The following is a 13,576-nucleotide window of genomic DNA, read 5'->3' on the forward strand; positions in this document are numbered from 1 at the left end:
GTGGCAAAGGTGATTTAAATTTACTCAGTTTATTTTCGATAAAAGTTACAAGGCTGGTAAGTCCCCCTAAGCCGAAATTCCGGAGTTGGCCTTAATCCAGTCCAAGTAGCTGGTCACGCGGGTGAAGGCAGCTGGCTCGTCAACCTGGCAACCATCGGGAGATCCGAAGGAAGTGATACCGATGAGGACACCATCCAGAGCAAGGGGGCCACCGGAGTCTCCCTGGCAAGTGGAGGTTCCCTTGGGGGTGGCAACGCAGATAACCCTGCTGGTGACAATCAGACTGCTGAAGGACTTCTGGCACTCTGAGTTCTCGATGACCGTGAGGTCGGTGTACTGCAGATGACTGGTCACGGCGGTAGCCTCATCCGAAATAAGGCCCCAACCGGAGGCAACGGCGGTTTGTCCGACGTAGGTGGAGTAGGTGCTGGCGATGGCGGGCAGGGCGATCTTGTTGATGGCGGCCGAGAAGGGTGCGGCTGGGGTCTTGATCAGGGAGATGTCGTTGCGGACGGTCAGAGAGATGTAGTTGGCGTGCTGGATCCAGTTGGAGCTGGGGACAGTGTAGGTGAACTGCGGACTGGTACGAACGGTAGCTCCGTAGTAGATGACCACGGAGGAGGCACCGCTGGTGCAGTGGGCGGCGGTCAAAACCCAGGTGTTGCCGATGATGGAACCACCGCACCACCAGCTGCCCGACGATGCGGTGAAGCTGAGTCCCACCTGGTAGGGGAACTGGTTGACCACGGCGTTGTGTCCGTTGGTGATGCGACCCTCAATGGAAGGAACTGCGGTCCTGTCACGAGGATGCATATAAGCGACCTGGGGCAGGAGCCCAGCGGAGGCGGAGGCGATGGCCAGGAGCAAGACTACGAAGACCTTCATGCTGATGGTTGATCGAACACTAAATGATTTCCCCTCCTCAACGAGCCAGTTATATACTCGTTCTTAAGGGTCTTATCTAGAAGGTCGCTGGCCAAATTCCGCATGGTCCGATAGTATTCTTTGGGGGGAAATGCCAAAAACACCTTACAATGAATAGATAATCGTTACGCTATTTTGCCACACCTGAGTATCAATTATTCTGATTGATATTACTTTAAAGATAGCATTTGGAAATATCAATTTTATGTATGGATCCCCTTAATTTACGTCAATAGTAAAATTCTTTATTTAATTCATATTATGATTGATCCTTAAAAAGCATGAAAGGTAAAGTTATTCTTATTGGATAAATTATTTAAGGAGATGTTAATATTACATGTAAACCCATGGTATGTGCATTTACTTTCCTCAATTAAAATTTCACTTATTGCCAAATGTATTTCAACAAGTAGTATAGTTTAACTGCGTTATTGCCAAATACATTTCTGGAATTATATATGTTATAGAAATGGGCATTTCCACATAGAAGACTTTTGGAATATCCCTGCTTTAACCATGAATTACAATCAGTTTAATCGAGTGGGGGCTTGCCCACTAGTTAATTTTGATAAGAGCAGAAAGGTATATAATAACCATGATCAATTGTTGGGGGTCACTCAACGAGTACTAGTTGTCACCATGAAGGTTTTCCTTGTCTTGGCTCTGGCTGTTGCCTCCGTATCCGCTGGAATCCTGCCTCTGGACACTCCAATGCGTCCTCGGGACCTTGAAGGAGTTCCATCCATCAATGGCCGGATTACAAACGGAAAGAACGCAGCGGAGAATCAGTTTCCCTACCAGGTGGGACTCAGTTTCGCCAGCTCTTCTGGCAGTTGGTGGTGCGGAGGTTCCATCATCGCTAATACCTACGTGGTGACGGCTGCCCACTGCACCGAGGGGTTAGTATTCTTTTCGAATGGCTTCCTTGAGAGATTTTTAAGTGTTCTTGTTTCTATTATACAGATCCTATTCCGTGACCATTTACTATGGTTCCACCGTTCGCACCAGCCCCAAACTGACCCACACCGTTTCCAGCTCCAACTTCGAGCAGCACGCCAACTTCAATTCGGTCACTCTGAACAACGACATTTCCCTGATCAAGACCCCATCGGTTGCTTTCTCGGCTTCCATCAACAGGATTGCTCTGCCCGCCATCGCCAGTAGCTACTCGACTTACGCCGGACAGACTGCAGTGGCCTCCGGATGGGGCAGGACCTCCGACACCTCCACTTCTGTGGCCTCCAACCTACAGTATGCCGATCTGACAGTTATTGCCAATTCAGTGTGCCAACAATCCTACGGAACCGACGTGGTCACGAGCGGTGTCATTTGCGTGGCCTCAGTGAACCAGGTATCCATCTGCAAGGGCGATTCCGGCGGTCCTTTGGCTTTGGACAGTAAGCTGATTGGAGTGACCTCCTTCGTTTCCTCCAGAGGATGCGAGAAGAATGCCCCAGCTGGTTTCACCCGTGTTACCAGTTACCTGGACTGGATCAAGACCAAGTCAGGAGTTTCCGCTTAGAAGAATTCCTGTCTAAAAATGATTTTTAAAAATAAATAACAACTGCAAGCATACTTTTCTTTTACATCATTTGATTTTTAAAGTGCCTTATTATACCAATAATGATTTCGGCTGGGAGTACTAGGCGCTATTTGCCTAAACTTATAAAGGAAATTATTGAATCCACAATAGGAAGATTCAGGGCTGATCATTCTCATTCATTTTCTGAAATCTCTCTCTCTCTGAATAGTGTGCAACACAAATTATGACTTATATTTGACTCACTTCCCTTAACATTCTAACTACTCGATGTTCAGGAGAAATATTTTTTAAACACATTATATTCGAAAACTCACAAAAATTCTATTATGAAAATAATAATATGGGTTATCATCATATATTTTTACCAAATCATAAAAAGTATTGCCCATTTAGTAGGTACAGGGAGGAATCGGTCATAGCTGCTAAGACTTTCTGCCATTTAGTATTCTATTACTTTGTATTCCATTAAAATCAATAAATAAAACCGCATTAATTCTAAGACAAATGTATCCTCACCTTTTGTGTTTCCTAGTAAATAATCTGCGAAAAACCCTTCAATCGGGTTTAACAGAGTCCAAGCCCGTGCGCGGATAAAATTTTACGAAATTGATTAGGAATTGATTCTATTTATATAAAGGGTTTTTGTAGAAGGATTTTTCTTCTCGAGACTTGATCATTGTATAAATATAACTTTCGTCCTATGCTTAACTCAAGTTTAAAACGCAAAGTTCCTTTTCAACGTGTTTAGGCACCATTGTTCAACGGTGGTTTGGCTTTTCCCACAAAAAAAAATTCTGGAAATACCATCGAACCACGGGGATTTGCCCGGCGATCTTCCAGAATTTTCCTGTTCATTGATTTATGTCTGCTAGACTATGTATAGGAATAAGATTAATTTTATGAAATTCCTAGCTTTAAGGAAATAGTTACAACCGCGTGAAGATTATCTATTCACTGTAAGGTGTTTTGGCTTTTCCCCCCCAAAGAATACTATCGGACCATGGGGATTTGCCCAGCGATCTAAATAAGACCCTTTAGAACGAGTATAAAACAGGCTCGTTGAGGACGGGAAATCATTCAGTTTTCGATCAACCATTAGCATGAAGGTCTTTGCAGTCTTGGTCCTGGCCATCGCCTCCGCCTCCGCTGGGCTCCTGCCCCAGGTCGCTTATATGCATCCTCGTGACAGGACCACAGTTCCTTCCATTGAGGGTCGCATCACCAACGGACACAACGCCGTGGTCAACCAGTTCCCCTACCAGGTGGGACTCAGCTTCACCGCATCGTCGGGCAGCTGGTGGTGCGGTGGTTCCATCATCGGCAACACCTGGGTTTTGACCGCCGCCCACTGCACCAGCGGTGCCTCTTCCGTCGTCATCTACTATGGAGCTACCGTTCGTACCAGCCCGCAGTTCACCTACACTGTCCCCAGCTCCAACTGGATCCAGCACGCCAACTACATCTCTCTGACCGTCCGCAACGACATCTCCCTGATCAAGACCCCAGCCGCACCATTCTCGGCCGCCATCAACAAGATCGCCCTGCCCGCCATCGCCAGCACCTACTCCACCTACGTTGGACAGACCGCCGTTGCCTCCGGTTGGGGCCGCATTTCGGATGAGGCCACTACCGTGACCAGTCATCTGCAGTACACCGATCTCACGGTCATCGAGAACTCCGTCTGCCAGAAGTCCTTCAACAGCCTGATTGTCACCAGCAGGGTTATCTGCGTTGCCACCCCCAAGGGAACCTCCACTTGCCAGGGAGACTCCGGTGGCCCACTCGCTCTGGATGGTGTCCTCATCGGTATCACTTCTTTCGGATCTCCCGATGGTTGCCAGGTTGACGAGCCAGCTGCCTTCACTCGCGTGACCAGCTACTTGGACTGGATCAAGGCCAACTCCGGAATTTCGGCTTAAAGGAACTTACCAGCCTTGTAACTTTTTCCAAAAATAAAATCAGCACATTCTAAAATTCTTGTGTTTCCTTAATTTTCAGGAGTAAAATAGTAATGAAAACAAGGAAGAACGCTATAGTCGAGTACCTTGACTATCAGATACCCGTTACTCAGCTAAATGGAGATATGCAAGCAGCAAAGCGAGATTAAAATGCGCCACCTACCGGCGGTATACAGATTTAAGCGTTATGGGCGTTAGAGTGGGCGTGGCAAATTTTTTTTTGGATCAATCGATAGGTATCGACGAGACCAATACATTTCAGTTAAAATTTTTTATCTAGCATGAAAATTGTGGGCGCCACAGGTTTTTGCGGTTTGTGGGCGTTAAAGTGGGCGTGGCAAACTTTTTTTTGAGTCAATCGATAGGTATTGATGAGAACAATACATTTCAGTTAAAATTTTTATTCTAGCATCAAAACTGTAGGAGCCACAGTTTTGGGCGGTTTGTGGAGTGGGCGTGGAGTGGGCGTTGGAGTGGGCGTGGCACATTGCTGAAACAAACTTGCGCTGCGTAAGAAGCTCAGGAATCTGCACGCCAAATCTCAATAGCCTAGCTCCCATAGTTTCCGAGATCTCAGCGTTCATCCGGACGGACAGACAGACGGACAGACGGACAGACGGACAGACGGACATGGCTAGATCGACTCGGCTAGTGATCCTGATCAAGAATATATATACTTTATGGGGTCGGAAACGCTTCCTTCTGCCTGTTACATACTTTCCGACGAATCTAGTATACCCTTTTACTCTACGAGTAACGGGTATAATAAGCATAAATTGTTTTCAAGTATGCAATGAGATTTTCAAATATATCTATTTTAGATAAAAGCACAATCATAAATAGAAATTGAGATCTATCGGTTATTTTAAAAACCAACCAAAAAAGTTAACGGTGTCCTGAATCTATAGACTACAAGCGAAAGTTTCTCCGATCTTGGAAATATTTTTTTAAAGCCTACTGTTTCGTTGGTTGGTAACTTTCGAACTGTTCTGTTAAACTGAGATTTGTTTTTAGGGAGAATTTTGGCTGAAAGATATTCTTCTGTGACACCCCTATTTATGTTTTGTGAAATAAACAAGCAGTAAATTTTTAGTATCTAACTAATAAGCTAATTGGCATTTTGGAACACCAAATCGGTGTATCTTTGTTCATTACCCTCATTTTAAATAGATTTCTCCGACTCGTTTTATGCTCCTTATTGTCTGTGAGATGCAAATGTCTGCGTGTCTTATAAGTTGTTACCATTTAACTTTTATATTTCGCCACCGAGTACAACAAGATTATAAATATATAATTACTATAAATAACGAAATTGTTATCATTATTAGAAAAGGAAATAGAGAAAATGCGTTATTTTTTAAATATTCTTTAATTATGTATCGAACATTTTGGTACATTTTTAAATAACGGATTTAGGCGGTAACACCGGAGTTGGCCTCAATCCAGTCCAAGTAGCTGGTGACGCGAGTGAATCCAGCTGGGGCTCCAATCTCGCAGCCATCCTTGGCTCCAAAAGAGGTAACACCGATCAGAACGTCGTCCAAAGCCAATGGGCCGCCGGAGTCACCGCTGCAGATGGAGGTGCGGTTGGAACCATCCACGCAGATGACTCGACTGGTGACCACCAGGCTGCCAAAGGTCTTCTGGCACACGGAGTTTTCGATGACAGTTAGATCGGCGTACTGCAGATCCCGGGTCACCGAGGAGGAGGTGTCAGAGGTCAGGCCCCATCCGGAGGCGACGGCGACTTGACCGGTGTAGGAGGAGTAGCTGGTGGCGAAGGCCGGAAGGGCGATCTTGTTGACGGAGGACGAGAAAGCCACGGAAGGAGTCTTGATCAGAGAGATGTCGTTGCGAAGGGTGAGTGAGATATAGTTGGCATGCTGGATCCAGTTAGAGCTGGAGACAGTGTGGGTGAACTGGGGGCTGGTACGAACGGTAGCTCCATAGTAGATGGTCACGGTGGAGGCACTGGATAAGAAAGAGGCTCATTACCAAGGATCTATTATCAAAAGTATAGCCAACTTACCCGCTGGTGCAGTGGGCAGCGGTCAGAACCCAGGAGTTGTCGATGATGGAACCACCGCACCACCAGCTGCTCGTCGATCCGATGAAGCTGAGTCCCACCTGGTAGGGAAACTGATCCGGCACTGCGTTCTTGCCATTGGTAACGCGACCAGTAATAGATGGCTTCGAGATCCTGTCACGAGGACGCTCAAGCAGGTCCTGAGGCAGGAGTCCAGCGGACACGGAGGCAAAAGCCAGAGCCAAGACCACGAAAACCTTCATGCTGATCGCTGAGCTTTCAATGAATAATTTCCCTTACAAATGAGCCTATTTAATACATGTCCCCTGAATTCTTATCTTCATACGCTAGAGGGAAAAGCCTTCACGCGATTACTTTAGTTGTAAACTTTTACCAAATGTTGAGGTAGGGGAAATCCCTATCAACTTCATCGGTTAGCTGATAAAATCGGAGTTAGAATAGGATTTGAAAGTCATGGTACAAATGATGATGATATACTTCTGCATTGACCATCATACAATGTCCACAATTCAATAGGTCGGGGTTTTTACCAACCCCATGGCTTACTAGCTTATCTCGAAATCGTATTTATTGCATTGGGATTCGCCCTATATGTAAAAGTGATAAGCCATTTCAGGATGGTGTATAAAAGTCTAAATTAGCAAGGGAAAGGCATTCAGTCAACATACTACGATCACCATGAAGGTCTTCATTGTTTTGGTTCTGGCCATTGCCTCCGTGTCCGCTGGTCTCCTGCCTCAGACTCCGCCAGTGCATCCTCGTGACAGGGTGTCGAAGCCATCCATCAGTGGTCGCATAACCAATGGAAAGGATGCGGTGGCGGATCAGTTCCCCTACCAGGTTGGACTCAGCTTCCTCGGCTTGAAGGGCAGCTGGTGGTGCGGTGGTTCCATCATCGATAATTCCTGGGTGGTGACAGCTGCTCATTGCACCAGCGGGTAAGTTTCACTACTGTTAACCTGAGGAATGGTTTAGTAATTTGGCGTCTCCCTCTTCCAGAGCCTCTTATGTGACCATCTACTATGGAGCAACTGTCCGTACCAGTCCCCAGTTCACCCACACTCTCTCCAGCTCCAACTGGATCCAGCATGCCAACTATATCTCCCTGACCGTCCGCAATGACATCTCCCTGATCAAGACCCCAGCCGTGACTTTCTCGGCCTCTGTTAACAAGATCGCCCTTCCGGCCATCGCCAGCAGCTACTCCACCTACGTTGGACAGACCGCCGTTGCCTCTGGCTGGGGAATGACCGCCGATACGGAGACCTCCGCTACCAAGAACCTGCAGTTCGCTGATCTGACGGTTATTGCCAACTCCGTGTGCCAGAAGACCTTCGGAAGTTTGGTGGTCACCAGCAAGGTCATTTGCGTCGCCACACCCAACTCCATTTCCACCTGCCAGGGTGATTCTGGCGGTCCCTTGGCTCTGGATGGTACCCTCATCGGTATTACTTCCTTTGGAGCTGAGGACGGCTGCGAGATTGGAGCCCCAGCTGCCTTCACTCGAGTGACCAGTTACTTGGACTGGATCAAGACCAACTCTGGGATCTCTGCTTAAAAAATATCTCTTAAAATGTACTTTGAACCATAAAAAAAAATGCTAACCTGAATTTTGATTGAACTTATCCTTGTACTTTAAACCTTTTTTTATAATCTGATAATGTCTACAGAATATGCATTATAATTTGAATCTATAGCAACCAACTAGTTTCCTATGATTATTCCCAACATAAATCTCAATTTTTTTTTATAAGTGATCTTATCAAATGGGTTTAAAGGTAAATCAATTTTCTTTTGAATTATGACTAGTTTAGAAAGAACAGAAGTAGGCTTATCTGTCGCTAAAATAAATGTTGATGACATTCTACCAGTCAATTAACGGTAATACTACTTCAAAATTTTACCTGGTAATTCAGAAACAACCAGAAACAAACCAGAAACAACAATAGATTACGTATCCGGAACTTGTTGGCTTATCTTTTAGAAAGCTTATTTTGTATCCATAAAAATCTGGTTTTGTTATCAATTTTTGGATTGGGAAATTTTGAGTGTAAGCTATAATTTGTTAAAGTGGGTAATACCCACAGATATCTTATCTTGTCTTGTTTGGACTTTGATTTATGATTTCGTATAAATTGCGCATTATGATTAAAACTTAAAATTTTCCACAAGTTGCTTTTTTTATGAGCAACTCTATTCCGTTTGAATAAGGCAATTCGATTTTATTATTTAAGTTTCACTTTGGTTTCCAATCTTTTTACCAAGTTCTATTTTCCAAAACTGCATTTCGTGAACAGATATTTTTTGTGCCTTCCTGATTTGCTACAGGAAATGCCCGCCGAGTACTTTAGCATTGTTTGACTTCCATCCAATGGCGGCCACATCATCGAACTTTTGTTTGTTTTTTGTTCAATTTTTATTAGATACCATTTGTTTGCGTGCCTTGGATGTTTCGCTACTTGAGCCGAACCGTCTATGTGGGTTCGAGCTCTGTTTTTATGTTTATGCGGAAATCTGCAGAAATTGTGTCAATATCAATAAAATTAGATTAGTATCGACGGGGACGACGAGTCGACAAACAAGCAACCGAAGTGTGGCAGCCAACAAATAAAGTCCCTTCCTCTTTCTTCCGCTTCCTTCCTTGAGCCAATTTCATGTGTTGTGGGCTGCTTCCGCTTTCAGGCTCACTTCCGGCGCGTCCTGTGTGTGTTTGTGTGTGTGTGTATGTGACAACTGTTTAAATGCCCTGAAATTGTTGCAGTTTCGATTCATCCCAATTGGCAAAAGCTTTCAACGGGGGCCAAAGGCATAGGGCCCCACTTAATCTCAGTTAATTTCCTTAATGGAAAAGTTTTTCTCAGTTCTTTTCATTCGCTTTCTCCCTTTTGACTAGGCTCAAAAATTGCTTTTCACTTAATTCTCCTACGGGGGGGGGGGGGAGTGAAATTTTTATGTTGGAACCCAATTTTCATAATGCGCAAATTAGAAAAGTTTTGCGCTTGAAGTTCACCCTGCGAATTTCTCCCATTGAATTGCCACTCGACTTAAAGCTGCTTTTCCCTATTGATTTCGCATTCAAAACATTTACGTGGCATTATCGCAGGGCTTTTCATTTCCCCTCCGCCCGCGAAACAATAAACAACATGAACAATTGTGTCTCCATTTCTCATCTGGTGGCGTAATCTTTTGTATAAACACAGCCGTGGCGCTCCAACACTTTCCACTCGATGTCCAACTAAGAAAAACATTTGCACAAGGAGCAAGGCGAGAAGCGGGAAAACCTGGAAAACCCGGAAAACCCGGAATAGTCAGGAATGGTAGGAGTAGAAGGTCTTCACTCCGCGCCGACTGAATCACGTGACGAATGATTGAGTGCACTTCTGTGTGCGCTTTTTCACTTAAAATGTGCGATTTCAATCACTAAAAGCAAAGGTACACATCGGAAAATCGAATCAGCCATGGCTGATGGAGTTTCTGGAGTGGTTGCCACCGACGCCGCCGCCTTTTTTGCCAGTCGAAGTACCATTAACCGCAAGGTGGGCAAAAACAAAAGACATTCGCAGTGCATTCAAAAGCGGAAGCGGAAGTTGGCAATAAAAACGCTGAAACAAGTTATGTGCAAAATGTCCGGGACACGTGATGGACTTTTCGCCTCAAAATAAAAAAAAAGAATGCCCGTAGAGTTGGGCGAGGGACCTCTGCTAAACATTCCGCACATCAAAAACGACGCGCCACTTAACAAATCCCAAGTTGTCGTTGCGTGCCACGTGACTGGCATAGAAAAGCGGCCAAAGGACTCTGGCAGGACCCGAAAACAATAGCTCTGCTTTGGTCTGCCGGAATGCCTGGCCCGCTGGTTACTTTATGGCCAGCCGGCAAAACGCTTTCACGCACGCCCGCCCCTCCATCTGCCACGCCCCCCTTGTCCAGCTGGCGACCTGCCGCGCTTAATTTCCGCTTGTAATGGACGCACGATAAATCCTGGCAAGCGTTTCCGAATCTCCAGGACTTTCCTCGCGCGGCACGCAATCGAAATATATATTTTTTAGATTCCCTTTTCCTGAGGACTGACCTGCTTGTTGCACTAGGGTTTTATTAAATTAATAGCTTTAAGTTTAGGCATGGGGAAATAAAAAAAGGAAATATTAAAAATAAATATATGTGTAAGGAATTTATGATATCGTATTAAATTAAATGCAAAAAATAGTTCTCAGAACAATACTTATAAAATGGCATTTATTTAAAAATATGTAAATCAAGGTAGACAATATTAGATAGGATGTTAATCAATATACTTAAAAAAAAAAGTTTAAAATCAAAAAATTAACTCTAATCTTTAAATTTAATAATTCCATATTATATACTTAATACAAAAAACGAAAAATATTTATTTATATATTTTTATTAGTGTCTACTAACAAAAACGCTATCAGAAATACACCAAGTACGCTAAAATACTTATCTAATACATATTCCCATTCCCTAGCAATTTAGTTTGAGCAGGAATTTACTTTGACTTTCATTAAAAGAATACCTTAGTCTGCAACTTTCTCCAGACTCATACTGCAAAACGTGTGACCCTGCCCCCCACTCCTTCCATCATTTCCAATCGAAAATCCTTTTAACTTGCAGCCGCAATGTGCCAATTGCCAGGGCCATTTTTATTGTCGCCCGTCGTTAGTCAAAGGCTAAAGTCGGTAACAACTATTGCCTGTCTCGTTGGAGGGGCTACCACCAGCCATTCCCCTGGAATCCCCACCTGAGTTGAGTTAGCCCACCTGTGCGTGTCGCCTAAGCCGGCGATAAGGCGAGCACATTTGGAAGGACGAACCCCTTCGATCCGGGATCCTGGAATATCCCGCTCTGGCTACGTGCCTTTCTTTGTGGCTGCGATAAATTGCTATTGGTTTGCAGTTGGGCCAAAAGGCAAAGCTGCTAATTTATTAGCCAAAGCGACAAACAAAGCATAAATAAGCACGGAGTTGGGTTGGCGGTGGTGTATCTGTAGTTACCATCCGTCTGACCTTAAACATTCGATTCGCTTTTGGCCATTTCGGCTTTAATGTGTGTGAAAGTGGCATATAAATTTCAATGGGCCGTAAGAATCCGCTAAGCTTTTGGCTTTCCAGCCATCTGCCACGCCCACCCTGGGGCGTTGTGTAAGTATGTGTGTGTGTGTGTGTGTTTGAGGCAAACAATGGGTAAGCGACAACGACAACGCATATTCAATAATGTCGCTTTCAACTTTTATGCTTGCAAAATGCAAAAATCTGCAGTCAGGGGAGTAGAAAAGGGGGGCGGCGCAGATAGAGTAAGTTGGCTAAACACATTCATGCATTTCACAATGTTGCCAAAGCCCGTTGGACTAAAGTTCTTGGCTGTGAACAATAGAAAAACGAATTAAACAAAAAAGCCAGGGCAGCGCTACCATTCACATAAGTATATGTCGCAATGTGTAGTTAGAGAAATTTGTGGGAACTAATAAATTGTGAAGATAAAATCCTAATGATTTAAGAAAAAATTTAAAAAAAGATTTTAGACCCTAACTTTTGGAAACGAATTCTTAGAGCTTTAAAACTTTTTTATATATAATACTTAACTCATAAATATAATGGAATTTTTTCCACAAAACTCATTAATATTTGGTTAGGTCCCTAACTTTCAGAAACTTATTTCTAAGTTTTCAACATCGATCTTCATATTATGATAAGCTAAAAAATTAAAAAAAAATATAATAGATTCTAACTTTGGGAAACGAATTCTTAGAGCTTAAGAATTTTTCTTTTTATAAATAATACATATAATACATATAATACATAACTCATAAATATATGGACATCGTTTCCACAAAACTCCTTAAAATTAGGTTAGGTTCCTAACTTTCTAAGTTTTCAACAGCTATCATCATATTATAAATAGCTAAGAAATATAAAGGCAAAAAATACTGTTTTTCTTGTAAAAAATTATAAAAAATTAAGATAGCATATTTTTCTCTCAGTGTATGCCACCGCTTGTGGGTGTATATGTGCCCTGCAACAATAAGCAGAAAGGCAGCAGCTGCAACAATGGCGAACAGCAAAAATGAATGCGAGTGCGAATCCAAGAGAAAGCCGAGCAGGCACGCCAAAGCCCTCTACAGTTGCTTTTACTGGCTTTTGTTTGCCCCACCACCTCCGACCTGCCACTCCCCCTTGGGCGCCACTCCCCCCTCCCCTTTGTAGCTGCTGCATTAGCAGCCATAGTGCATTAATGTTGCACGCCGAGCATGTGTGTAAGACTCGAGATGGGTTGGCTTTGCTTGGCTGGCAGCTCGCAAATAAATGTCGGGCATGCTAAACAGGATTTGATCAGACTTCGATATCTGATGTGCATAAATGCGAGCCGAATGGGGAATCGATGCCAATCACTGGGGTATTGGAATTCGGCAAGACCAAGGAAAATATTAAAATTCAATGGAAACACTCACACTTAATTTGAATATTCAAGAAAGGAAAGTTTAATAAAGATTTAGAAGGGAGGTAGTTATTTTCAAATTTAGAAAACCTAAATTGGATTTTTAAATAGCTTTTAATAGGTATATTCTTTTAATATTCACGCTTTAAAACCTTTAAAAGCAATATAAAATCCATTCTGTATTAAAACACGGTACCCAGTAGCTTGGATTTCATTTCCATGGCTCCCACTTTATGTCCTTTGTTTTATTTTTACGCTTTCTGCACTTTTTGGTGCCTTTTCCTCAGCGGCACTTATAGTTGATCGAACTGTGTCGGCAAAGTGTGTGATTTGGAAAAGTTTCAAGTGGCAGGGCAGCCGTCACAACTCCGGCAACTGCAGACTCCCCACCCACTGGGCCACTCGAAATATGTTGAATCCTGGTCAATAGCATGCAATTTGGGTTAGGCAAACAGGCAAACACACACACATATACCAGGGGCTGGGGTTCGGGTGTGGCCAAACATTATGGCATAATCAGCAGGGAACTCATCCACAGGCAGCGTTACTGCGAGCAGTCCACGTTCGCGTCTGCTGCATTCAATTGGCCAACGGGCACTGGGCGAACTCTGTCTGCCAATTGGCCAAAAATGCCACAAAAACATATTTGGC

The 13,576-nt window shown here is 43.9% G+C and overlaps 4 protein-coding genes across 4 annotated transcripts in view; 1 reads left to right on the forward strand and 3 right to left on the reverse strand.

The window, feature by feature from the left end:
* The window catches only part of LOC108012509 (larval cuticle protein 65Ab1), a 218,541-nt gene that overhangs the window by 130,292 nt on the left and 74,673 nt on the right, over nt 1-13,576 (reverse strand). The gene's annotated exons all lie outside the window — the stretch shown is intronic.
* LOC139352922 (serine protease 1-like) lies at nt 14-918 on the reverse strand. Its single transcript, XM_070995701.1, has one exon. It carries the CDS (start codon nt 883-885, stop codon nt 67-69), a length of 819 nt encoding a protein of 272 aa, XP_070851802.1. The 5' UTR covers nt 886-918; the 3' UTR covers nt 14-66.
* On the forward strand, nt 1,547-8,347 carry LOC108012427 (transmembrane protease serine 9-like). The gene is made up of 7 exons (XM_017077790.4): nt 1,547-1,823; nt 1,888-2,444; nt 3,584-4,308; nt 5,923-6,144; nt 6,467-6,555; nt 7,114-7,410; nt 7,472-8,347. Exons 1-7 carry the CDS (start codon nt 1,564-1,566, stop codon nt 8,028-8,030), a joined length of 2,709 nt encoding a protein of 902 aa, XP_016933279.3. The 5' UTR covers nt 1,547-1,563; the 3' UTR covers nt 8,031-8,347.
* On the reverse strand, nt 5,819-6,721 carry LOC108012288 (serine protease 1-like). Its single transcript, XM_017077589.4, has 2 exons — nt 6,455-6,721; nt 5,819-6,396 (listed from the first exon to the last, which is right to left on the reverse strand). The coding sequence occupies exons 1-2, from the start codon at nt 6,712-6,714 to the stop codon at nt 5,838-5,840; spliced, it is 819 nt and encodes a 272-aa protein (XP_016933078.4). The 5' UTR covers nt 6,715-6,721; the 3' UTR covers nt 5,819-5,837.

Source organism: Drosophila suzukii, chromosome 3, assembly GCF_043229965.1.
Source record: "Drosophila suzukii chromosome 3, CBGP_Dsuzu_IsoJpt1.0, whole genome shotgun sequence".
NCBI classification, from domain to species: Eukaryota; Metazoa; Arthropoda; class Insecta; order Diptera; family Drosophilidae; genus Drosophila; species Drosophila suzukii.